This window comes from Oncorhynchus tshawytscha, linkage group LG07, assembly GCF_018296145.1.
Source record: "Oncorhynchus tshawytscha isolate Ot180627B linkage group LG07, Otsh_v2.0, whole genome shotgun sequence".
In the NCBI taxonomy this organism is placed as follows: Eukaryota; Metazoa; Chordata; class Actinopteri; order Salmoniformes; family Salmonidae; genus Oncorhynchus; species Oncorhynchus tshawytscha.
Window position 1 is genome coordinate 21,579,511 of NC_056435.1, and position 27,831 is coordinate 21,607,341.

General features: G+C 40.5%; 1 protein-coding gene across 2 annotated transcripts in view; it reads right to left on the reverse strand.

The window, feature by feature from the left end:
• Positions 1-19,165: 19,165 nt before the first annotated feature.
• Positions 19,166-27,831, reverse strand: part of LOC112254134 (serine/threonine-protein kinase 4) — a 58,902-nt gene continuing 50,236 nt past the window's right edge. For both annotated transcript variants that reach the window (XM_024426402.2, XM_024426403.2), the window contains exons 10-11: positions 27,081-27,232; positions 19,166-20,890 (exon numbers count right to left, since the gene is read on the reverse strand). In XM_024426402.2, the coding sequence (XP_024282170.1) occupies positions 20,732-20,890; positions 27,081-27,232 (311 nt within the window). In that variant the 3' untranslated portion in view covers positions 19,166-20,731. The remainder of the gene's footprint in view (positions 20,891-27,080; positions 27,233-27,831) is intronic.

Consider the following 27,831-nt stretch of genomic DNA (forward strand, 5'->3'; position numbering starts at 1 on the left):
TTTGGATAGAAAACACGCTAAAGTTTCCAAAGCTGTTAAAATAGTGTCTGAGTATAACAGAACTGATTTGGCAGGCGAAAACCTGAGAAAAATCCATTCAGGAAGTATTTTGTTTTTGTAGTTTTCTATTCAATGCCATTACCGTATCCATTGACTTTGGACTCAATTTGCAGTTCCTATGCCTTCCACTAGAAGTCAACAGTCTTTAGAAATTGTTTCAGGCTTGTATTCTTATAAATGAGAGTGTTTTCTATCTAAATCTACAAATTGTATGCATATCCTAGATTCTGGGCCTGAGTAACAGGTTAGTTTACTTTGGGCACGCTTTTCATCCAGAGGTGAAATAGTGCCCCCTACCCTAGTGAGGTTAACCATTTCCAGCCGTGCAGCCAAAACTACAGCTGTATGGCCTCCGATGGCCTATAGAATTGTAACCATTCCAAAGTGGGAACTCCGTCCCAGCATTCTCTGACTTAATGTATATTTTGTAGGATGGTGTTTTATACTCTGTGGAAGAACAGGCAGTTCTATGACGCCTAATGTGATGTCTGGGCTCACAGGGGTGTGGCCACTGACTAGTTAGTCTTTATATCAAAATCCGCACTCTCATTTAGAAGGTTAACATCACATCACATCTTTTCACAAATAGTTTCATGTTTAATCAAATACGTTTCACAATATTTAGATGTAAACCTGACAGCTGGGAAATGTACACTTTAAGAGATACAGTTGTGTGTTTCCTATCCCTCACGAGACCATTAAATTAAACACACTAGTCATAACTGTCCCTTAAGTGTCCAGGGACCATTCCCACATTCTCAAAAGTAGAAATATTGTTTAATTCTCCCATTTTGGAGATTAGGAGTTTGGCCAAATCTCTCTTTGTTCTCTCTCCCTCAATACTTCAAGTCCAAAGGGGAGTGGGTCCCAGGAATGTCTGACCTGTCGTTAAGTCATAAAACTGTGGAGAGAGAGAGGGGGGGTGCCGATGATACTCCCCCAAGGACAGTCATGACAGAGTGAAAAAACCAGCTTTGCCTGTGGCCCAGTATGTGCACACGAGTGTGTGTCTACACTGTGTGTGTATGTCACACTATATTTTTCAGAAGGGAAAGCTATTTGTCCAAAAAGACTTTGTCGCTAATCAGGCGTATCATTCTCCATCACACACACGCTTGCACCCAGCAGCGTTGCAATTCTTGACACAAACCGGTGTGCCTGGCACCTACTACCAAACCCTGTTCAAAGGCACTTAAATATTTTGTCTTGCCCATTCACTCTCTGAATGGCACACATACACAATTCATGTCTCAATTGTCTCAAGGCTTAAAAATCTTTCTGTAACCTGTTTCCTCACCTTCATCTACACTGATTGAAGTGGATTTAACAGGTGACATCAATAAGGGATCATAGCTTTCACTTTGGGTTCCCATGGTCAGTCTATGTCATGGAAGAAGCAGGTGTTCCTAATGTTTTGTGCACTAAGTGTATATTGACCTGCTGAAAGGTGAATTTGTCTACCAGTATCTGTTGGAAAGCAGAGTGAAACAGATTTTCTCTAGGACATTGCCTGTGCTTAGCTCTATTTCGTTTATTTTTGATCCCCCCCCAAAAAGTCCTAGCCGATGACAAGCATACCCATAACATGAAGATAACATGAACATGCAGCCACCACCATCCTCTATGATGTGTTGAGTTGGATTTGTCCCAATCATAACGCTTTGTATTCAGGTCACAAAATGTATTTCTTTGCCACATTTCTTTGCAGTTTTACTTTAGTGCCTTATTGCAAACAGGATGCATGTACTTTAATATTTTTACTCTGTAAAGGCTTCCTTCTTTTCACTCTGTCATTTATGTTAGTATTGTGGAGTAACTCAAATGTTGTTGATCCATTCCCATTTGTCTCCTATCACAGCCATTAAACTCTGTAACTGTTTTAAAGTCACCATTGGCATGGTGAAATCCCTGAGTGGTTTTGTTCCTCTGTATCTTTGTAATCACTGGGTGTATTGATACACCATCCAGAGTGTAATTAAGAACTTCACCATGCTCAAAGGCATATTAAATGTCTGCTTCTTTCAATTTTACCCAACTACCAATAGGTGACCTTCTTTGCGAGGCATTGGATAACCTCCTTGGTCTCTGTGCTTGAATTTGTGCTTGAAATTCACTGCTCGACTGAGGGACCTTACAGATGATTGTATATGTGGGGTACAGATATGAGGTAGTCATTAAAAAATAGGGTTAAACACTATTATTGCACACAGTGAGTCCATGCAACTTATTATGTGACTTGTTAAGCACAATTTTACTCCTGAACTTATTTAGACTTGCCTTCGCAAAGAGGTTGAATAGTTATTGACTCAAGACATTTCAGCTATAAATTTTTTATAATGTGTAAACGTAAAAAAAAAAACATAATTCCACTTTGACATTATGGGATATTGTGTGTAAAACAGTGACAAAAAAATCTACATTTTATGCATTTTCAATTTAGGCTGTAATACAACAAAATGTTGAAAAAGTCAAGGGTTGTGAATACTTATAAAGGCAATGTATAACAAATAACTGTCACTTATGTATACCAAAAATGTGAATGTAAAAAAAATAAGTACAAGCTGCTCTATGGATGTTGACGATGAGTTAGGAACAAAAACTGAGAAGTAACTGTACAGTGAATAACAACAAACAAATTGCACCGTAGTTTCCCTTACATTTTTCAAACATATTTTAACCGATTATGCATTGTACCTTTTTGTCCATTTTCTAATATAATAATTCAGGACCAAATCCCAGATATGTGCATGCAATTTGACGTTTTGTTGAAATCAGCTAATCATGTATCTGAAGTTAGAATTTGTCCGTTAGTGAGGCACAAAAGTACATTTAACGAAGACTGAGGTACTATTTCTTTAATGACATTTTAATGAAATTAAGGTTCTACTGGGTCATATAAAATTATACAGTGTATGGTATAAAAGTGATCTCCAATTTCCAATGCCACACAGTTGTTTTAGGAGTACCAACAGTGTAAGATAATAAAATTGTACCACATGAGTGAAAAAATAGGTAGCGCTGGCAGATCTCCTTGCTCCATCTGGGGGTCCAGGGAGGCCAGCTCCTCCACGCTCCATGTTCGCATAAAAGGGGTCCCCTTTATTACTGCATGCTATTTACCCTGAAATTTGACACTGGTTCAAGCATAGCATGGAATGTTCACGCAAAGTCATCAATTACATTAAGTTTGTACTTGAGCTGAAAGATGTTTAAGAATCCCAGGTTCAAGCCATGCACAAACACCACCAATACAATTACAAAAAAAAACATTTAGATCCTTACAAAATCCTCAAATACAGGCTCTCGGTAACAATTGATAAGAGATTGACAAGATGGGTGAGCATTAAGGCTCACACACATTGCACCGAATGTGGATGTAGCGTCCGTCTGCCATCTGACTGACAATATTTTCACGATTCCACATGTAAAATCAGTGCGCACTCGCATCGCAAATTAAAGCCAGCACTCAAATCAAATCAAATGTTATTTGTCACATACTTCTGAAAAACAACAGGTGTGGACTAACATTGAAATGCTTACTTACAGGCCCTTCCCAACAATGCAGAGAGAAAGAAAATTGAGAAAGTGGCGCTAAGTGCTCTCGGCCAGCAAATGCTATTGGTGTGTGTGAGCCTTTATAGTGGTTAGGTTATATGACAGATTAGGATCTCATGTCTGGCTATGTTTCCCCTTGGGATTCCCCCTGAGCTTTTACGAGCAATCTAAAGCTAATTATATCCCCCACCACCACCTCCACTAATCAATAGAGTAAAAATAACAGTGGTGTCTTCATCAAAGGCAGAGAGCCTTGAGAAGCCGACAGACTCATCGTAGAGCACAGTGGGTAATATAGATCAAATGGCCAGGTTATTAATTGAGATATGGACACACCTTTGGCTCATCCATACAGGCATGGACGACTGTGTGTTCAATGTGAGATACACCCAACAAAGAATGGTAAAGAACCATGGGACAATAACCCAATGGCTATGTGTAACTGATGAGGTTCATTTTTGGATTTGAGACGCCTAGAGTTTTATAAATGGGGTGGCCAGGGGGTGGCCAAAACAACTTCAGGGGAGAGAGAGGAGAGAGAAAGAGAGGAGCATGACAGAAAATTTGTGTGTAACCCTAACCTGGCATCTAAGGAGCATGAATGAATCCAATGATTGCTGATTAGAGGTAGAAGTGATAATTCACTTCACCCAGAGTTCTTCAATGTGGCAGATAGTGTGGTCCAGAAGGGTTACTTCACTAGAATTCTTTAACATACTATGAATAGTCAGTGTCTCTATCTCGGAACCGCAGCTGAATTTCTTTCTTTCTCACACACACACACACACACTGTACTTACATACATGGAGAGTCTTGGGTCACTCTGTTTTCATGAATATATAATCTGGTCTATAAGTGTTGAACATCCAAAATATTTTCAGAAAATAAAGCTCAAGCACCAAGGAGCATTTGGATAGCATTTGTGTGTTACATAAATTGCATAGTTTATTTACAAAAAAGTACATTTTCAAAAAAAGAAACATCCCCTTTTCAGGACCCTGTCTTTCAAAGATAATTCGTAAAAATCCTAAATCCATTGTAAAGGGTTTAAACACTGTTTCCCATGCTTGTTCAATGAACCATAAACAATTAATGAACATGCACCTGTGGAACGGTCATTAAGACAATAACAGCTTGCAGGCGGTAGGCAATTAAGGTCACAATTATGAAAATTTAGGACACTAAAGAGGCCTTTCTACTGACTCTGAAAAACACCAAAAGAAAGATGCCCAGGGTCCCTGCTCATCTGTGTGAACGTGCCTTAGGCATGCTGCAAGGAGGCATGAGGACTGCAGATGTGGCCAGGTCAATAAATGGCAATGTCTGTACTGTGAGACGCCTAAGACAGCGCTACAGCGAGACTTGACGGACAGCTGATTGTCCTCACAGTGGCAGACCACGTGTAACAGCACCTGCACAGGATCGGTGCATCCGAACATCACACCTGCAGGACAGGTGCAGGATGGCAACAACAACTGCCCAAGTTACACCAGGAACGCACAATCCCTCCATCAGTGCTCAGACTGTCCACAATAGGCTGAGAGAGAATGTACTGAGGGCTTGTAGGCCTGTTGTATCGCTGGTCCTCACCAGACATCACCGGCAACGGTGTTGCCTATGGGCACAAACCCACCGTCCCAGGACCAGACAGGACTGGCAAAAAGTGCTCTTCACTGACGAGTCGCGGTTTTGTCTCACCAGAGGTGATGGTCAGATTCACGTTTATCGTTGAAGGAATGAGCGTTGCACGCTGGAGCAGGATCGAGGCCTGTACTCTGGAGCAGGATCGATTTGGAGGTGGAGGGTTCATCATGGTCTGGGGTGGTGTGTCACAGCATCATCGGACTAAGCTTGTTGTCATTGCAGGCAATCTCAATGCTGTGCATTACAGGGAAGACATCCTCCTCCCTCATGTGGTACCCTTCCTACAGGCTCATCCTGACATGACCCTCCAGCCGCTCTGCTCATCCTGTGTGTGATTTCCTGCAAGACCGGAATGTCCGTGTTCTGCCATGGCCAGCGAAGAACCCGGATCTCAATCCCATTGAGCACATCTGGGACCTGTTGGATTGGAGGGTGAGGGATAGGGCCATTCCCCCCAGAAATGTCCAGGAACTTGCAGGTGCCTTGGTGGAAGATTGGGGTAACAAGAACTGGCAAATCTGGTGCAGTCCATGAGGAGGAGATGCACTGCAGTACTTAATGCAGCTGGTGGCCACACCAGATACTGACTGTTACTTTTGATTTGGACCCCCCCTTTGTTCAAGGACACATTATTTCATTTCTGTTAGTCACATGTCTGTGGAACTTGTTCAGTTTATGTCTCAGTTGTTGAATCTTGTTATATTCATACAAATATTTACACATGTTAGGTTTGCTGAAAATAAATGCAGTTGACAGTGAGAGAACTTTCTTTTTTGCTGAGTTTATTTATGCTCATATATATTATGTTAACTAATAGCAAAGACATTTTGGAATTGGCCTAATCAAGACCTAATTAAATCTGTGACATGATACCCTTTGGATTTATCATTTTAGAATGTCAGTGTACTAGCTAGTACACAGTGCAGGTTTTAATCATGATCAGAGGGACCGCCTAAGTGCCAAATTATCCTAGGTAGATTTAAAACAGCATAATTCTGCAGTTCTGGTGAGAGCTGGCAAAATGTTTCACAAACTCATTCATGTTGAGGGAGCGTGCCCTCCTTGACTCAACACTGAGAATTCCAAGGTGACTTAACCTGTCATCAACTATTGTTGTCCTAAAGGTGGGTTTTAATCAGTTTTAATGCTGAGAAGCTTCTCTTCTGTAACAACAGAAATCTTACAGGAGAGCAAAAAAGTGAACTGCCTCAGGCACTGATTTTACAGCATTGACAAGAACCAAATTCCAAAAATGTGCATTTCAGTGCACACAAAATGCAAATATGTTTTTAATCCGTGCAGACACACCAGAATGCTTTCCGCTATACACCGTCATAGCCTTGCCCCACAAGAGTATTTCTGTAGTCCAGACCATGTTTTGCAAGGCGATCAATTATAATTTTTGTGAGACCTGCTGCATCTAAGACTGAAAGTGTAAAAAGCTTTCGTGGATGGCCCCGTTGTAATAGTACCTCACAACTAAAGACATTTGTTCTATTTTCTTTAAATCTTTGGTTTCATCTGCAATTATACTAAAAACTTCACTTTCTTATTATTACTTCACTTTCTCTTATTATTTCACTTTGTACCATCTCAGCTAAGCCCTCAAGAACTTCATTCTGGATTTGGTGGCTTTTGTACTTAGCATTGCCAAATGCATTCATCCTTTTCTCTCATCTAAGATTGTCAAAAAATTACCCTTGTTGTGAGAGTCATCAGACTCTTGATGACCTCTCTGCGCTATATTATGAGTGGCAGTTAATTAATAGGAGCACATCTGCAATTGTTTTAATGTAAGTACAGTTTCCTCCACTTTTTTTTCTTCTGGTCCTCAATGAGTTGCTGTCAATAGCCCTCTTATGCTGATTCCAAGCATACATAACATTGATATGATGCTCTGCCATCGAATGAAGCTTAAACCCAGAATCTTTAAATAGCGCCGTTTTCCAGTTACAAAAACCTGACAGGCAGATTCAGGTGTATTGGGCAGAGAAAAATGCCTACAGGCGAAACAATAAGTCGAATCTTGATTTACAGAATATTCAAACCATGATTTGTCCTTATACCAGGAGCTGTTGAAAGCCACTTTCCTAGTACCATGCTGAGTTCTGGGAAATGTTTTCAAACACAGCTGTACAGGACCCTCTTCTCTGGATCTTGAAATGTCTGAAATACACGTTAAATAATGTGTCATACCTCTATGGAAATGTATAATTAAGGGATCCACAAGATTAGACACTAACAGCTGCTAACTAAAATGTGTAGTTTAATGTATAGGCCTGGCCTACCATTAGGTCCTTTTGGAACAGAAGTCTGATTTCTCTCCCTTTTTTTTGACCCTATTGACCCTATGCACAAATAAGACCGTCTATGGTTACATATAAGCATCCAATTACCCACATTTTAGTTAAATCTCAATCTTAATTACAAATCCCCATTATCATAACTGTACCTTAAACTGTAACTGTAAATTATCATAACTGTACCAGCTTTTACCCCCAAGCCATAAGACTCCTGAACAGGTAATCAAATGGCTACCAGCCTAAATGACTAGTTAGATCATGGCTAGCCATACTCTGCAGTAAGTAACTTAGCTAGCTACAATTTTTTACACCTTTACGACAACAAACAGGGTATCTGAGGATTGCGGTAATCTTTTGAGTAACGTTAACAGATTGATAATAACAATTGTTCGTTTTGAGTTCAAGTACAAAAATCTAACTGAGTTAATGGATTTGAAATAGCTGAATGTTAACTTGCTGAACACCGACAGCTGTTGCCTTTTTTTTTTACCTTTATTTTACTAGGCAAGTCAGTTAAGAACAAATTCTTATTTTCTAGAATGGTCCATGTGTCCTCAGATCCTCAAAAGGTTCTACAGCTGCAACATCGAGAGCATTGACTGATGTCAATTAGCATCAATTAGTACGGCAACTTCTCAGCCTCCAACCGCAAGGCACTACAGAGGGTAGTGCATACCGCTCAGTACATCACTGGGGCTAAGCTGCCTGACATCCAGGACCTCTACACCACGTGGTGTCAGAGGAAGGCCCTAAAAATGGTCAAAGACTCCTCCCAGTCATAGACTGTTCTCTATACTATCGCATGGCAAGAAGCACCAGAGTGCCAAGTCTAGGACCAAAAGGCTTCTCAACAGCTTTTACCCCCAAGCCATAAGACTCCTGAACAGGTAATCAAATGGCTACCCGGAATATTTGCACTGCCCCCCCCCCTTTAACTATACATCCGTGTACATACTACCTCAATTAGCCCGACTAACCATTGCCTGTATATAGTCTCGCTACTGTTACTATTCACTGTCTTTTTACGGTTGTTTTTATCTATTGTTCACCTAATACCTATTTTTTCTTAAAGATTGCACTGTTGGTTAGGGCCTGTAAGTAAGCATTTCACTGTAAGGTATCACACCTGTTGTATCCGGTGCACGTGACATACTTTGATTTGAGATGTAAACACAATGTTAGGCTAAATTGGGAACCGATCTCTCTTATCTGATTAACTGGCTGCTAATGGAGCCAAAGGTCTAACACAGCGACTCAATGTCATAAAAGTTGTTCCGGAAACCTAAACCGATGCTAAACCTTAAAATTTACTTCAAATATGATACTTTCGCCAGTCGCAAAAAGAGCTCATGGAGCTGTGGAAATATTCTCTCTTCTGTATGTTCTTCTTATTCTTATACTTCTGTATCTCACAACCAACGTTAATATTCTCTCTTCCTCATCCTCGATTTGAAAAATGCGCCGCCGAACGTCAAAATAAATGCATCTTTCAACAAGGAATTAGATGTCAATTAGCATCAAACTGCCAGTAGCGAATTAAATGTCCAGTGCCACCCTGGACACCCCTCTGCTAGAACGTCCTTTAAGTGTTTGCTCCGACCCCAAAACAGACCTTCTAGTGAGTTCCAAAGTCAGGTGAAAGACATGGAGAGTGGAGGATGATGGGAACTAGCCTAACAAATGGGACGAATAGAGGCTATTCTCTATGCTATGTAGTGATAGTATATGCTATTATTTCTAAACCTAATGGCTGGGTGTGCAGCAAATCACCACTGAAAAATGCCTTCTTCCCCTGTCAATGTTAGACAGACCCTCTATATGAGAAGTTATCTACCGTGCCTTGCGAAAGTATTCGGCCCCCTTGAACTTTGCGACCTTTTGCCACATTTCAGGCTTCAAACATAAAGATATAAAACTGTATTTTTTTGTGAAGAATCAACATGAAGTGGAACGACATTTATTGGATATTTCAAACTTTTTTAACAAATCAAAAACTGAAAAATTGGGCTTGCAAAATTACTCAGCCCCCTTAAGTTAATACTTTGTAGCGCCACCTTTTGCTGCGATTACAGCTGTAAGTCGCTTGGGGTATGTCTCTATCAGTTTTGCACATCGAGAGACTGACATTTTTTCCCATTCCTCCTTGCAAAACAGCTCGAGCTCAGTGAGGTTGGATGGAGAGCATTTGTGAACAGCAGTTTTCAGTTCTTTCCACAGATTCTCGATTGGATTCAGGTCTGGACTTTGACTTGGCCATTCTAACACCTGGATATGTTTATTTTTGAACCATTCCATTGTAGATTTTGCTTTATGTTTTGGATCATTGTCTTGTTGGAAGACAAATCTTCGTCCCAGTCTCAAGTCTTTTGCAGACTCCATCAGGTTTTCTTCCAGAATGGTCCTGTATTTGGCTCCATCCATCTTCCCATCAATTTTAACCATCTTCCCTGTCCCTGCTGAAGAAAAGCAGGCCCAAACCATGATGCTGCCACCACCATGTTTGACAGTGGGGATGGTGTGTTCAGGGTGATGGCTGTGTTGCTTTTACGCCAAACATAACGTTTTGCATTGTTGCCAAAAAGTTCAATTTTGGTTTCATCTGAACAGAGCACCTTCTTCCACATGTTTGGTGTGTCTCCCAGGTGGCTTGTGGCAAACTTTAAACAACACTTTTTATGGATATCTTTAAGAAATGGCTTTCTTCTTGCCACTCTTCCATAAAGGCCAGATTTGTGCAATATACGACTGATTGTTGTCCTATGGACAGAGTGTCCCACCTCAGCTGTAGATCTCTGCAGTTCATCCAGAGTGATCATGGGCCTCTTGGCTGCATCTCTGATCAGTCTTCTCCTTGTATGAGCTGAAAGTTTAGAGGGACGGCCAGGTCTTGGTAGATTTGCAGTGGTCTGATACTCCTTCCATTTCAATAGTATCGCTTGCACAGTGCTCCTTGGGATGTTTAAAGCTTGGGAAATATTTTTGTATCCAAATCCGGCTTTAAACTTCTTCACAACAGTATCTCGGACCTGCCTGGTGTGTTCCTTGTTCTTCATGATGCTCTCTGCGCTTTTAACGGACCTCTGAGACTATCACAGTGCAGGTGCATTTTTACAGAGACTTGATTACACACGGGTGGATTGTATTTATCATAATTAGTCATTTAGGTCAACATTGGATCATTCAGATATCCTCACTGAACTTCTGGAGAGAGTTTGCTGCACTGAAAGTAAAGGGGCTGAATAATTTTGCACGCCCAATTTTTCAGTTTTTGATTTGTTAAAAAGGTTTGAAATATCCAATAAATGTCGTTCCACTTCATGATTGTGTCCCACTTGTTGTTGATTCTTCACAAAAAAATACAGTTTTATATCTTTATGTTTGAAGCCTGAAATGTGGCAAAAGGTCGCAAAGTTCAAGGGGGCCGAATACTTTCGCAAGGAACTGTACTTCTAGGTGACCAAGCAGATGTATATAATTAGACACATTCCTGCATTGTAATTTCAAATGGAATAAACATTGGCTTTGACTTTATAGTCATGCAAGTTTAAATTTGAAAAGAAAACACATTTACAGTCATCTAAAATTCACTGTTTTAAGAAACTAATAAATAAGCAAAGTAAGGTACTCGGGAAAGATCGGGAGAGGTCTTGTTCACAGATTCTCTGAGCCTAAAAGACAATTCACACCAAGGACGATAACCATAAGGATAACTATAATGATAAAATATATGTGAGCGGACCAAGTAATTGGGCGTCACTCTAAAGCGGAAAGGTGGAATAAACGAGTCAGGAGTAGGTTTTCTTGATTGAACACAGTTCTCTATTGAGGGCATTTGGTCAACACAAACACTCCAACATAATCAATGAAAATCTCCCAAGGAAAAACATACATCTTCTTCTCCAGATGAAACAGGAACACAATACGATTATCTTTAAACTACAACAAAAGTCACAAGATTGTCACAGTCTTGTGGTTCTTCATGGATAACTCCTCTGTCTCGGTGGCCATCTTCGAGAGATAGTTTTCCCCCCCTCTCTGCTGGTTCCATACTCTCTCTTATAGGGAAGGAGAATATGTCATTAGTACCGTCAGCTGTGCTTAATTGCCTCTGGTTACCTTGTCTCCCATGCCTTGTTGGGCTACTATCCGTGAGCCCAGCCTGCCCTCTGGTGGTCCATCCACAATACATAACTATAAACATTGGTGAGCATCCACACCAGCGGACCGTTTATCATTCTGTAGTACACTTGTCAATCAACTGATCAATGCATCCTACTGTACATTGTGTGACATACACTCTGAATTACCTAAAATGACCAATCCCTCTTTCAGAGTCTGGCCAACCCAAGCTGTCCTGTGCAAGTAGGCTAATAGTAGGCCTACGATTATTAAAACAGAGTGGCAGGTAGCCTAGCGGTTAGAACATTGGTCCAATAACTGAAAGGTTGCTGGTTTGCGCCAACAAAGTGAAAAAAAATCTGCCAAAATGCACTTGAGCAAACCGCTTAACCCTAATTGCTCCTATAAGTCGCTCTAGATAAGCGTGTCTGCTAAATGACTAAAACGAATAAATGTAAAAAGTTTCAGATTTTTCTAACAATTTTCAAGTTTTCACTCTCAAAAGTCACACTTTAACCTGTTGCGACGAGCAAACCCGTATCCGGGATCCTATTTATAGCCTCAAGCTCATTAGCATAACGCAACGTTAACTATTCATGAAAATCGCAAATGAAATGAAATAAATATATTAGCTCTCAAGCTTAGCCTTTTGTTAACAACACTGTCATCTCAGATTTTCAAAATATGCTTTTGAACCATAGCTAAACAAGCATTTGTGTAAGAGTATTGATGGCTAGCATACCATTAAGCCTGGCATTCAGCATGCAACATTTTCACAAAAACAAGAAAAGCATTCAAATAAAATCATTTACCTTTGAAGAACTTCAGATGTTTTCAATGAGGAGACTCTCAGTTAGATGTTCAGTTTTTCCAAAAAGATTATTTGTGTAGGAAAAATCGCTCCGTTTTGTTCATCACGTTTGGCTGAGAAAACCCCCCGAAAATTCAGTCATTACAACGCAAACTTTTTTCCAAATTAACTCCATAATATCGACAGAAACATGGCAAACGTTGTTTAGAATCAATCCTCAAGGTGTTTTTCACATATCTATTCGATGATAAGTCACTCCTGGCAGTTTGGTTTCTCCTCTGTTCAAAATGGAAAAAATGTGCGCACCTGGAGATTGCGCAATAGTTTCGACGGAGGACACCCAGCGGACACCTGGTAAATGTAGTCTCTTATGGTCAATTTTCCAATGATATGCCTACAAATACGTCACAATGCTGCAAACAGCTTGGGGAAACGACAGAAAGTGTAGGCTCTCTCCTTGCGCATTCATAGCCATATAAGAAGACATTGGAACACAGCGCCTCAAAAATCTGGCTCACTTCCTGTATGAAATTTCATCTTGGTTTCGCCTGTAGCATTAGTTCTGTGGCACTCACAGACAATATCTTTGCAGTTTTGGAAACGTCAGAGTGTTTTCTTTCCAAAGCTGTCAATTATATTCATAGTCGAGCATCTTTTCGTGACAAAATATCTTGTTTAAAAACGGGAATGTTTTTCATCCAAAAATGAAATACTGCCCCCAGAGTTTCAAGAAGAAAAACAACACAATTGTATGTTCTAAGTCCACAACAATGCTTACACCACACCAGGAGACCACTTTTGAGGTCTGGGAAAAATCGAAGAAATGTAGTGTAATTACTACCCTTTAATACAAGTGGGCAGGCACCTAGCAGTGTTGTTTAGTTAGCAGTGTTTCTGTAGCACATGAGTTGGAGTTTGGAAAATAAATGGCTAGGCTACTGGATTGATGCAAATAATCATGATATCATTCTGACAGGTAGGCATAGGCTACTTTGTAGCTAGTGTAGTTAACATTTAATAAAGAAGGTTTTTGGGGAAGCCTTTACATATACCAGAAGATGGTTAGGCCTCTCATTAGCATTGCTATAGTTTTTACATTCCTTAATTGTTTGAAACCTGGACGTTTTACTTCACAACATGAGGCATATCTTACCTTACTTGAAAGTAGCCTATAGCGAAATCCCAGCATAGAAACGTGGAGGCAATAAAACGTGGCGACTTACTCATATGCGTTCACCTGTTCTATTGACCTTCTTGCAATTTTCTTTCAGTGCCTACCAGCCAAAGGCATTATCCTAGTCATGTTAGCAAACCATGATAGTTGTTGCATATTTAAATCCACCCTCTTTCTACATTTCTAACGGATATTTCCATCTAACGGATGTCCATGAAAACGCTCGCATGTGAAGTGCACATTGTTTTCCCTCATCAATCTACACACAATACCCCATAATGACAAAGCAAACCGTTTTTTAGAAATCTTTGCAAATGTATTACATATAAAAAACCAAAATACTTATTTATATAAGTATTCAGACCCTTTGCTATGAGATTCGAAATTGAGCTCAGGTGCATCCTGCTTCCATTGATAATTTACCTGTGGTAAATTCAATTGATTGGACATGTTTTGGAAAGGCACACACCTATCTATATAAGGACCCACAGTTGACAGTGCATGTCAGAGCAAAAACCAAACCATGGGGTTGAAGGAATTGTCCGTAGAGCTCCGAGACAGGATTGTGTTGAGGCACAGATCTAGAAAAGGGTATCAAAAAATGTCTGCATCATTGAAGGTCCCCAAGAACAGAGGAGCCTCCATCATTCTTAAATGGAAGAAGTTTGGAACCCCAAACACTCTTCCTAGAGCTGGCCACCCGGCCAAACTGAGCAGTCGGGAGAGAAGGGAGGAGACCAAGAACCCGATGGTCACTCTGACAGAGCTCCAGAGTTCCTCAGTGGAGATGGGAGTACTTTTCAGAAGGACAACCATCTCTGCAGCACTCCACCAGTAAGGACTTTATGGTAGAGTGAACAGACGGAAGCCACTCTTCAGTAAACAGCCCGCTTGGAGTTTGCCAAAAGGCACCTAAAGACTCTCAGACCATGAGAAACAAGATTCTCTGGTCTGATTAAACCATGATTGAACTCTTTGGCCTGAATGCCAAGCAACAATTCTGAAGGAAACATGGCACCATCCCTACGGTGTAGCTTGGTGGTGGCAGGATGATGTTGTGGGGATGTTTTCCAGCATCAGTGACTGGATGACTAGTCAAGATTAAGACAAAGATGAACGGAGCAAAGTACAGAGAGATCCTTGATGAAAACCTGCTCCAGAGCGCTCAGGACCTCAGACTGGGGAAAATGTTCACCTTCCAACAGGACAACAACTCTAAGCACCCAGCCAAGACAGCGCAGAAGTGGCTTCGGGACATGTCTCAATGTCCTTGAGTGGCCCAGCCAGAGCCTTGACTTGAACCCAATCGAACATCTCTGAAGAGAACTGAAAATATCTGTGCTTCAACGCTCCCCATTCAACCTGACAGAGCTGGAGAGGATCTGTGGACACGCCCCCCTCAGAGAGAGAGAGACAGATGAAGAATGCAAAAATCTAAGAAAGAAATTGAGAAACCTGTCCAACCGAAAACATAGAGACCTGGAAAATCTGAGTCTTCGCCTTCACTGTGGTGAATCACTAAAACAATATAGAAATACACTACGGAAAAAGAAGGAACAGCACGTCAGAAATCAGCTCAATGTAATTGAAGAATCCATATACTCTAACCACTTCTGGGAAAATTGGAAAAACACGAAACAGACAACAACGCAAAGACTTATCTATCCAAAATGGAGATGTATGGGTAACCACTTCTCCAATATTTTTGGCTCTATAACAAAGAACAAAGAGCAAAAACATATACATGATCAAATACAAATCTTAGAATCGACTATTAAAGACTACCAGAACCCACTGGATTCTCCAATTGCCTTGAATGAGCTACAGGACAAAATAAAAACCGTCCTACCCAAAACAATTCTGTGGTGTTGATGGTATTCTCAATGAAATTATCAAATATACACACAACAAATTCCAATTGGCTATACTAGAACTCTTTAATATCATCCTTAGCTCTGGCATCTTCCCCAATATTTGGAACCAAGGACTGATCACCCCAATCAGAGACAAATTTGGAGACAAATTTGAACCCAATAACTACCGTGGGATATGCGTCAACAGCAACCTTGGGAAAATCCCCTGCATTATCATTAACAGCAAAAACAATGTACTGAGCAAATGTCAAAATGGCTTTTTACCAAATTACCGTACAACGATCTGAGAGACAAGGCAAGAAGGGCATTCTATGCCATCAAATGGAACATAAAATTCAACATACCAATTAGGATCTGTCTAAAAATACTTGAATCAGTTATAGAACCCATTGCCCTTTATGGTTGTGAGGTCTGGGGTCCGCTCACCAACCAAGAATTCACAAAAAGGGACAAACACCAAATTGAGATTGTATGCAGAATTCTGCAAAAATATTCTCTGTGTACAACGTAGAACACCAAATAATGCATGCAGAGCAGAATTAGGCCGATACCCGCTAATTATCAAAATCCAGAAAAGAGACGTTAAATTCTACAACCACCTAAAAGGAAGCGATTCCCAAGCCTTCCATAACAAAGCCATCACCTACAGAGAGATGAACCTGGAAAAGAGTCCCCTAAGCAAGCTGGTCCTGGGGCTGTGTTCACAAACACAAACACACCCCACAGAGCCCCAGGACAGCAACACAATTAGACCCAACCAAATCTTGAGAAAACAAAACCATAATTACTTGACACATTGGAAGGAATGAACAAAAAACAGAGCAAACTAGAATGCTATCTGGCCCTAAACAGAGAGTACACAGTGGCAGAATACCTGACCACTGTGACTGACCCAAACTTAAGGAAAGCTTTGACTATGTACAGACTCAGTGAGCATAGCTTTGCTATTGAGAAAGGCCGCCGTAGGCAGACATGGCTCTCAAGAGAAGACAGGCTATGTGCACACTGCCCACAAAATGAGGTGGAAACTGAGCTGCACTTCCTAACCTCCTGCCCAATGTATGACCATATTAGAGACACATATTTCCCTCAGATTACACAGATCCAAAGAATTCGAAAACAAACCCGATTTTGATAAACTCCCATATCTACTGGGTGAAATACCAGTGTGCCATCACCGCAGCAAGATGTGTGACCTGTTGCCACAAGAAAAGGTCAACCAGTGATGAACAAACTCCAGATCAAAACTCCAAACCTACAATCTAATTTTGACCAACGTTAACTGGAGAGATTACTGCTTCCAATGTTTTATTTTTCCAAGCTATATGGAGGGTGCTCTAGCAAACAAACAGCAGAGACCTGAGGACACCATCCAACCTGGAACTGAGCTGCCAGGCCTGAAAGGACAGACCAGATACAAATTCAATTAGCACTAAGGTGTGAAGTAAAAGGGCTTTTGGCCCAACAAGTGTCAGGACTATTTGAAGTGTCCTCTGAAGCTCACTCCTGCTGTTCAAAGACCATTCACTGGCATTTTCTACAAGTAATCTGCCTCCAGAAATAAAAGCTTTGTCCAAGTGGCTGTGACACTCACCTACTTCCATTGCATCCTACACTACTGCTTGGATTCCACCTGGCGATCTGCTCACCGTCTGCCCTGGCCTGTCTTCACCTGTCTGGTACAGGTACCTACACCACACACACCCCTCTCTCTCTCGCCTCCAGCACACACGCACTGTTGGGGCGAGTGACTCTGAACTTACAAAGGCTAGCCCCAAGTCGTTATATATATATTTTTTTCTTGTGCATTTTGCCTCAAGACTCTGTTGCCTCAATGATATTGTTGCCACCTGATGCACATTCAGATGTCAAATCAGCACTGCAGAGCTCTCCCTGTACTATGCCGTGCCTGGCCAAGCTAGCCCCAATTCTGACTTGTGCTCTGATAACTGCTTCACTGATTTCTGCTATCGTAAAAGTCTGGGTTTTCTGTATGTTAACACTAGAAGCTTATTACATAAAATTGATCAATTGAAAGTGTGGGTTCACAGCTCCAATCCAGATGTGTTGGTCATTACTGAGACGTGGTTAACCTTAACCTGGTTAAAACCTTTTTCAGCAAGACAGATCTTCCAAAGGTGGGGGAGTGGCAATCTTCACCAAGGTTCACCTTCGGTGTTCGATTGCCTCCACCAAGTCTGTCCCCAAACAATTTGATTTGCTGGTAATTAAGCATTAAACTTTCCAATAGCTCTTTGTTGACTGTTGCTGGGTGCTATCGTCCTCCATCAGCACCGGCCTGTACCCTACTTGCACTAAGCTCTCTCCTTGCCCCTTACACTAAGTCTATATTTTTCCTGCTAGGTGACCTAAACTGAGACATGCTTAAACCACCTGACAAAGTCCTAAAGCAATGGGACTCCCTAAATCTTTCTCAGATTATCACCAATCCCACAAGGTATGACTCCAAACACCCAGAAAAGGCTACACTCCTCAATGTTATCCTGACAAATAATCCTGATTAGGTATCAGTCTGGTGTTTTCTGTAATGGCCTTAGTGATCAGTTTTACAGCCTGTGTTCGTAATGGCTGCTCAGCCTGTATCTTGATTTGTCAGATGCTTGCTAAAAAAAACTTTAATGAGCAAACCTTCCTTCATGAACTGGCCTACACCAAGTGAAATATATAGTACCAGTCAAAAGTTTGGACACACATACTCATTCAAGGGTTTTTCTATATGTTTACCATTTTCTACAGTGTAGAGTAATAGAGAAGACTTCAAAACTATGAAATAACACATATAGAAAGTGTTAAACAAATCAAAATGTGTTATATTTGAGATTCTTCAAAGTAGCCACCCTTGGCTTTGATGACAGCTTTGCACAATCTTGGCATTCTCAATTTCACAGCGATAGACTTTTGTCCATATCTCCAAAAATCAGCAACTACCCAGGATAGATAATCTACAGCCAAGCAAGTACCCCAAAATAGTGTCCAGTGGGGAATGGGGTGCAGTGTGAAAACCCCTGACGTTGGTAATTGGCCACAGCCCTTACCTTCCTTTACTTGGTGTGTTCAGAGTAGAGGAGCTTTTGGAGACAAAAACGTGGTAATTCATAATCTCTCTCGTGCATAATGCAGATAAATGCTATCCCCCAGCTGTTCTAGCACACATTCATCCAGAGTTGCAATTTAAGGTAGCAGAATGGCCACCTGTTCTACAACCATAATTTCATAAGGCAGAAAGTACTTCCATAAAGCATTCTGCCCACAGACTGTCTGTAGTGACATTTAGGTCAGTGTTTCCCAACTATTTCCTTGAGGTCCACCAACCATGAGATATTTGTTGTAGCCCCGGGCTAGCACATCAGATTCAACTAGGTAATGGCTTGATTTTCTTCTGTGTTACTAGTTGAACGAGGTGTGCTTTATCAGGGTTGCAACAAATATGTTAAAAAGCTGGTGGTTTCCGAGGAGAGGTTTGGGAAACGCTGATCTAGGCCTAGACATGTTACCTTGCCTGAAATGTCATTGCAAAGCCAAAATACTCAATGGTTCCAAAACACTTATTCCAACATCAGTAACTTCAAATGGGGAGAGGAAACATATGGTACAAATAAACACATTCCTTAAACTGGTTTTAATAGGCACGCAACAAATACACAAATCAAACACTGATATTAAACACATGCATGACTTTCATTGCATAATTTAAGGGATCAACATTTGAAAACCATTTTCTTGGAATGAATACTAAATTTAAGGACAAGTGGAGACTTGAGTACACACCAGTTCTTCATTCATATTACAGGGCTGAAATGCTTTCCAGTGATTTCTACTTCAATGAATGCCTTTCAATATAACATAAAAACATAGACCGCCTTACTCAGAAACAATGGTTGTAAGTAACAATGTGAAATCTCAAATAAATAATCAGATCAACAGAGGTTTAGATTGAGTGATATGTCAAAGGTTTGAGGAGTTATAAACCTACAGTAATTAAATAACTAATTATTTTCTTTAAAAACTAGTAAATTGACAGGTGATTATTACAATTATAAAGCAGAAAAACAAATAAGTAGGCAGTATAAGGCAATTAAATACATTCCCTTTTTTGCTTGTAACAAGTAATATTTTCAGATAACTAAATTGTGCTTATTGGTCATCAAACTGGGTTATTTCGTTTAACTTCTAAATTAATGTCCTTGTATACGAACCTGAGAATATCTGACCTGAGAGGCTAGTTTGCACACTGATGCAAATTTCTGTAGCACAACAAATACAAAATGTATCTTCCTCGTAAGGATATAACTGCCTAAACTATATATACAAAATGATTGCCATTACATATACCAAAAGTTTGAATGTTAAAAAAATAAGTACAAGCTGCTCTATGGAATGTTGACGATGAGTTATGAACAAAAATAGAGAAGTAACTGTACAGTGAATAACAATGAAGTGCACCATGGTTCAACACAAAAAACAAGGTTTCACTTACATTTTTCAAACATCTTTTAACCAAACATCATTGTAATATCTCTAAAATTACATAATTCAGAAACAAATTCTAAATATGTCCATGAAACTTCACGTTTTCTTGAAATCAAGCAATAACATCAGCTATGCACGTATCTGAAGTTTGAATTTGTTTTTTTATTGTGGCACATGCATTCAACTCTGGCTGAGGTACTATCTATTGAATTTAAATTCAGGTTCTCCTGTGTCATATACCCATGAAGTAAATTGAACTTCCCTTTGGCAGGATATTGTACTGTGCTGAAAAATGAATAGTATGGAGAACCTAAATACAAATTAAGGAATAAGTACCAAATTACATAAGTGGTAAAACACACAAAATGATACAGTGTATGGTATAAAAGTATTTTCTAATTACCAATGCAACAGTTGTTTCAAGAGTACCAACAGTGAAAGATACTACAATTGTACCTCATGAGTGAAAAAAAAGAATACTTGAGGTCTCAAGTGCCCTAAACAATTTTTTAAAAATAACTTAAGACAAAAAAAACATGCATGCTTGGCGGCATTAAGTGGTTTTCCTATAAAGAAAAAGACAAGAACAGCAATGAAGGAGTCCAAAGCAATGAACAGAAGTAATCTGTCTGTGTCATTGTCCAGTGTGAATGACCAAGAGTCCACTTAAGACGTTTGAGTATGGGCATGTCAAAGTGCCTCAGAGGTTCTGCTGGCGTCGCTTCTTGGCCTCGATGGCATCCAGGATGGGCTGGCGCTTGGCCAGGTAGCGCTGGCGGATCTCCCTGATTTCCTGCTCCATCTGGGGGTCCAGGGAGGCCAGCCGTGACCTCAGCTCCTCCACGCTCCATGTTCGCATCTAAAAAGCATACATGTTCACGCAAAGTCATCAATTATACTAAGCTTGAACTTGAGCTGAAAGACATGTAAGAATCCCACCTTCAAACCATGCCGACACCACCGATATACAGTGTGGACAGGTGTCTTTTATACTGATAACAAGTTCAAACAGGTGCCATTAATACAGGTAACGAGTAGAGGACAGAGGAGCCTCTTAAAGAAGTTGTTACAGGTCTGTGAGAGCCAGAAATCTTGCTTGTTTGTAGTTGACCAAATACTTATTTTCCACCATAATTTGCAAATAAATTCATTAAAAATCCTACAATGTGATTTTCTAGATTTTTTTTTCTCATTTTGTCTGTAATAGTTGAAGTGTATCTATGATGAAAATGACAGGCCTCATCTTTTTAAGTGGCAGAACTTGCACAATTGGTGGCTGACTAAATACATTTTTGCCCCACTGTAATTACAAGAAACCTGGTCTAAACATTACATATTAAACCATGGAGTCCTCAGAAGTACTTAGTGCTTTCAGATTGCATAATGTTGAAGTTCATCCTAAGAACTCTTTTCCAATGAATGTTAAGATCCTTACAAAATCCCAAAATACAGGCTCTCGATAATGATAGATAAGGCACATGCACATTAATGTTGATCCATGTTGATCTATTGTTCTGCTGCTGACATTTTCAAACGAATCTACATGTAAAATCGGTGCGCACTCAGTTCGCAAATTACAGCCGGCACTCTATTCAGAGGTGCTAAGTATTCTCGGCCAGCAAACGCTATTGGTGTGTCTGAGCCTTTGTACTGGTTAGGCTATATGCCAGATTAGGATATCATGCCTGGTTTGGGTGGCAGGTAGATTAGCAGTTAAGAGCATTGGACCAGTAACCAAAATGTTGCTGGTTTGAATCCCCGAGCTGATTAGGGGTAAGTAGGAAATTACCTCAAATAAAATACCAATGTAACCCTTTAAATATATGAATCTGGGACCGATGCCTATCGGTGAATCGTTACATCCCTAATAGCCACGTAGGCTAATGGATTAATCTCTCAGTAAATGTAGGCTAATGTCCTACAACAGCCTACTTCGGTTGCAAAGTGATGCCATGAGCTCAATATTAAGAGGTGAAAAATCTATGATATAGAAAGTATTCAGACTTATTAATTTCCCCACATTTTGTTATGCTACAGCCTTATTCTAAAATGGATTAAATACATGTTTTTCCTCATAAATACACACACACACAATCGTTATTTCTGATTTTTGTGTAGCACCTGTCTGGTTGAAATCTGATTTTCATGTGTTGGTATGCTGGGCGCTGTCCTCAGATAATCGCATGGTCTGCGTTCGCCGTAAAGCCTTTTTGAAATCTGACACTGTGGCTGGATTAACAAGAAGTTCATATTTAAACTGATGTATAACACTTCTATGTTTTATGAATTCTTATGAGTATTTCTGGTTTTGAATTTGGCTCGCTGCAATTTCCATGGGTGTTGTCAAATCGCTCCCACGAAAGGGATTGGCACGCGTAGGGATCCATAAGAAGGCCTCAGCAAGCTTCAGTTCGGCTGGCGCCTAGCCGAACTCGGCTAGCTGAACGAGTGTGCTCTCATACTCCCTTAAAAGACGTTCACTTGAAAAAAAGGTGCAATTGTAGTGTTTGTCCATTTTGAGATGCCGTACCCAATATATACACCTCGTTAAAATAGTTAGAATTTATCTAAGCTCAAGAAATCTGTCATTAATTTTGCCAAAGAGATCTTAGTCGCGCAAATTTACATTAAGAGGTTTGGTGCAATATCTTTCAATTAAAAAATGTGTATTAAAACAAGTCGCCTCTCGTTGAATGACAACAAAGACTATTGAAGAATCACTGCTGTTGACCAATCACCGACAAAGGGGCTTAAAGTCTCCGAACGTCAGCTTGCATCCAGAAGAAATGTGTGGCCGAACAGCTGAAAAAACCCTCACCGAAGTCCAAAACTACACAAAATGTCATAATATATGCGCAAACTCTACTGAACTGTTTCGGCTGGGAAGCAGGCAAAAACCTTTACACTTGTTTTGTCATGGGATGTTAATGCAATCCTTGGCCTATCCAGATAGATGGTCCATCCAAGATACTTTGGGCAACATGTTTTGTCATATTGAGATGGTAATGTAATTATTGGCCTGTCCAGACAGATCTATTTGAACAAAAGGACAGGTAGACTAATTTCCCCTCCAGGATAGTTTGGTTGACTTGGGGAAAGTGAGGGGTTTCTTTGGGGGATAGTGCTCCCTTTCATGTGTGCTCAGAGGCACCTGTTTCTAGTGTGGGGCCTGACTATATTCACTAAATCAGGGATGGGCAAAAGTGTGACACGAATCAGGACCCCGAGGACTGCAGTTGCCCATCCCTGCACTACAATAATATTATCAACTGCATCCAACCTAAGTGCAATATAGCATACCAAGAAGTGTCCCATATTACATTTTTATATGCATGTCAACATCCTTTTGCTTTTCTTCTCTTTCCTCACAGACACGCCAAGATTAAACATTGTCTACCCAAAACAATCAAAACAGTGGATTGCACGGCCAATATATCAGCCCACCACTGATATAGTGGTTCATTCAGGAATGACCTAATGGAGCACAGACAAACACTGGGAGCCCAAATCCTGTTGAAAAGGCCATCCAAAACCCATCAAGGAGGTCATTGCAGGCCATTCAAGGACACTTGGGGGCTATTCTGACACCACCAATTCACCCAGTATTCATGGACATGGTCCTCATTGCACTACAACCTAATACAAACACACTGACAATTTGTTAGCCTCTGGTCATTATCACTCTGCATCTTTAGTGTAGAAAAAAAACATTCACTGTAGGCTACTACTGTACAGTCGTGGCCAATGACACAATGTGGCAACCAAATGGAGGTTTTTGGATATAAAAAAATATTCTTTATCGAACAAAAGGAATATTTATTGTGTAACTGGGAGTCTCGTGAGTGCAAACATCTGAAGATCATCAAAGGTAAGCGATTCATTTCATTGCTTTCCTGACTTTCGTGACCAATCTACTTTGCTGCTAGCAGTTTGTAATGTTTTGTCTGCTGAGAGAGATGTCCTAACATAAACACTTAGCTTAGTGATAGCTTTTGCTGTAAAGCTTTTTTGAAATTGACACACCAGGTGGATTAACAACAAGCTAAGCTGTGTTTTGCTATATTGCACTTGTGATTTCATGAAAATTAAATAATTTAATTTGAATTTGGCGCTCTGAAATTCAGTGGGATGTTGACGAAAATGATCCCGCTAACGGGATGGGTGCGCCAAGAAATTAAACAGCTTGAAAAATTCCAGAAAATGATGTCATGGCTTTAAAAGCTTCTGAAAGGCTAATTGACATAATTTGAGTTAATTCGAGGTGTACCTGAGGATGAATTTCAAGGCCTACCTTCTAACTCAGTGCCTCTTTTACTTGACATGATGGGAAAAACAAAAGAAATCAGCCAAGACCTCAGAAAAAAGTCTGGATCAATCCCTGAACAACAGCAAAGGACCTTGTGCAGATGCTGGAGGAAACGGGTACAAAAGTATCTATATCCACAGTAAAACGAGTCCTATATCGACATAACCTGAAAGGCCGCTCAGCAAGGAAGAAGCCACTGCTCCAAAACTGCCATAAAAAAAGTCAGACTACGGTTTGCAACAGCACATGTGGACAAAGATCGTACTTTTTGGAGAAATGTCCTCTGGTCTGATGAAACAAAAATAGAACTGTTGGCCATAATGACCATCGATATGTTTCGAGGGAAAAGGGGGATGCTGGCGAGCCGAAGAACATCATCCCAACCATGAAGCACGGGGGTGGCAGCATCATGTTGTGGAGGTGCTTTGCTGCAGGAGGGACTGGTGCACTTAACAAAATAGATGGCATCATGAGGTAGGAAAATTGTGTGGACATATTGAAGCAACATCTCAAGACATCAGTCAGGAAGTTAAAGCTTGGTTGCAAATGTGTCTTCCAAATGGACAATGACCCCAAGCATACTTCCAAAGTTGTGGCAAAATGGCTTAAGGTCAACAAAGTCAAGGTTTTGGAGTCGCCATCACAAAGCCCTAACCTCAATCCTATAGAACATTTGTGGGCATAACTGAAAAAGCGTGTGCAAGCAAGGAGACCTACAAACCTGACTCAGTTACACCAGCTCTGTCAAGAGGAATGGGCCAGAATTCACCCAATTTATTGTGGGAAGAATGTGGAAGGCTACCCAAAACATTTGACCCAAGTTAAACAATTTAAAGGCAATGCTACCAAATACACTCAATTAGTATGTAAACTTCTGACCCACTGGGAATGTGATGAAATAAATAAAAGCTGAAATAAATCAATCACTCTCTACCATGACTCTGACATTTCACATTCTTAAAATAAAAGTGGTGATCCTAACTGAACCAAGACTTTTTACTAGGATGAAATATCACCACAAGTACCTGTCAGAACCTACTCATTCTGGGGATTTTCTTTATTTTTACTATATTCTACATTGTAAAATAATAGTGAAGACATCACAACTATGAAATAAAACATTTGGAATCATGCAGTAAACCAAAAAAAGTGTTGAACAAATGAAAATATATTTTATATTTGAGATTCTTCAAATAGCCACCCTTTGCGTTGACAGCTTTGCACATTCTTGGCATTCTCTCAACCAGCTTCACCTGGAATGCAGCTAAATGTTATCCCTCAGCTGTTCTAGCACACATTAATCCATTTGTGCAACTTAAGCTAACGGCATGGCCACTCTCTGTACCAGTTCTGCTTCCTAGTGAGTTAACCACCATAATTTCATAAAGCAGACTGCCCACAGACTAAGTCTGTAGCGACATCATGGCCAGTGTTTCCCAACCATCTCCTCGAGGACCACCAGCCATCAGATATTTGTTGTAGCCCTGATCTTCCACATCAGATTCAACTAGTTAATGGCTTGATGTCTTTGGTGGACTAGTTGAATAAAGTATATCAGGGCTGCAACAAACATTTTAAAAGGCCGGTGGTCTTGGAAGAGAAGGTTGATGTAGGCCTACACATGTTACCTTGCCTGAATTTTTATTGCAAAAGCCCTCTCTTGAACCACATGGTCCCTTAAAAGTAGTCTAGATATTCTGTCTCCCTCATGCAATGTGGAAAACACCAAAGTCCACTGTGACGTCTTAACCGTCAGACATTAACGTATTGAAGCCACGCAAACAAAATCAAGGCAATACAGGCAAAAAATAGTTTGTATGACAGGTCTATATTTAGATCCAGTGCAAATTAGGCTAGCTTCATCTAGCCTATAGTAAAGACCCCAGTCATCATGACACTTCAAAGAATGACCAAGCTGAACTCATCAAACCAAAATGCTGCATATCGCATCCTCATCTCCAAGTCTAATTTGCAGCTACTGACCCAATTCTGTTGAGTTTTGAAACAAATGTGATGTTTGTATTGTCCAATTGAAGATATTGCCGCTGCTCATGCTGCCAGTGTAAGTGACTTCTGGAGCCACTAGACAGTTGTCTGTCAGTCTGTTTTTACATAACAAAACGAGAACAAGAAATACGTCTAGCGTGACACGGCAAGAGAGCAAAACTGCTGACTCAAGGATGCCACAACAGGTCTCATCTTTTCACTGCTGAGATGTTCCATACCCCTCATCTGTGTGGCCAGCGCACTTAAACTAAACAGAATGTGTAGGCAAGGGATGAAGTTGTAAAAAATAAGATTTACCCTGCACTACATCCTTGGTGTAGGCTTAATCCAACTGTTGATGCTAAACATTGTACCTTATGTTTTTGTTTTAAGTCATGGGATTCAATAAGTGAACTCATTGGGCAGTTTCCCAGAATGATTAAGCCTAGTACTGGAATAAAAAGCATTTAAGGAAATTCTCAGCTGAACATGTTTTCAGTCCAGGAATAGGCTTAATCTGTGTCTGAGAAACCAGGCAATAGGGTTTATTCTAATTCTAGCTCATCAGGGGATTTAGTTAATTGGAAGAAATGTCAATAACAGTTAGTTGACCGTTAAGCACGCCATGACTTGCATGACTCCATCACGTTGTAGTTAATTTTGAGGTACTGAGCCGAATGGGTTAAAACAATGACAGTTCTATGGGAAGTAGAAGAATGGCTTACTAGAGGCATCGGCATCATGTCACTTAACTTACCACCTCTAGGTCCCCCTCCGCAGGCAGTTTGCGGTTGTCAGCGTTGTGTCCTGGATCTTCTCCACTATCGTCATGACAGTTGGCCTCCTTCTCTTTCTGCTCAAAGTACTCCAGGAAGGACGGCTTGGCGGGCTGCATGGTCTCATCTCTCCCTAGACATGCACCCAAACAATAAGGGTGTTGAAGAAGACCGTGCACGTTCATATTTCATACAGTTTCATAAAGGGAGAATTCTATAGATATAAAGGGCTGTTTTCATGCAACCAAACATAATATTTGCATTGAAATGGTTTGAATCCCCATGGACCTGTATTGATGAAAGGGAAGATATTGGTGATCAAAGAGACATTTTGAAGAGAGGAAAGTATTGTGTTACTGTTAAGATGGTGTTACTCACTCCTATAGGAATCATTGTAGTGACCATTAAAACCCCCAGGACTACAATCACACGAACCAGCGTACAGAAGAAAAATACCTTTAACTAAATGCTATGCCTAGTGTTAAGAAATGGTCTTTATCTATATGGCCATATGATGCCTGTACCCCGCTTCCACTGGCGTATCATTCATTCAGCCATTTCCCTGGTCTCTTACAATAGCAGATTTGGTCCATTTGTACAGGAAGAAGAGACAAGCTCCCCACCGTAGCGAAACGTTTTGCAACAAAAAGCTAAAACAAAGCATTTCTTATTGGACAGGTTTAAGCTGGCCAAAACAGGAAGGGACTGTTTTCTTCACGCTGCGTTTTCTGC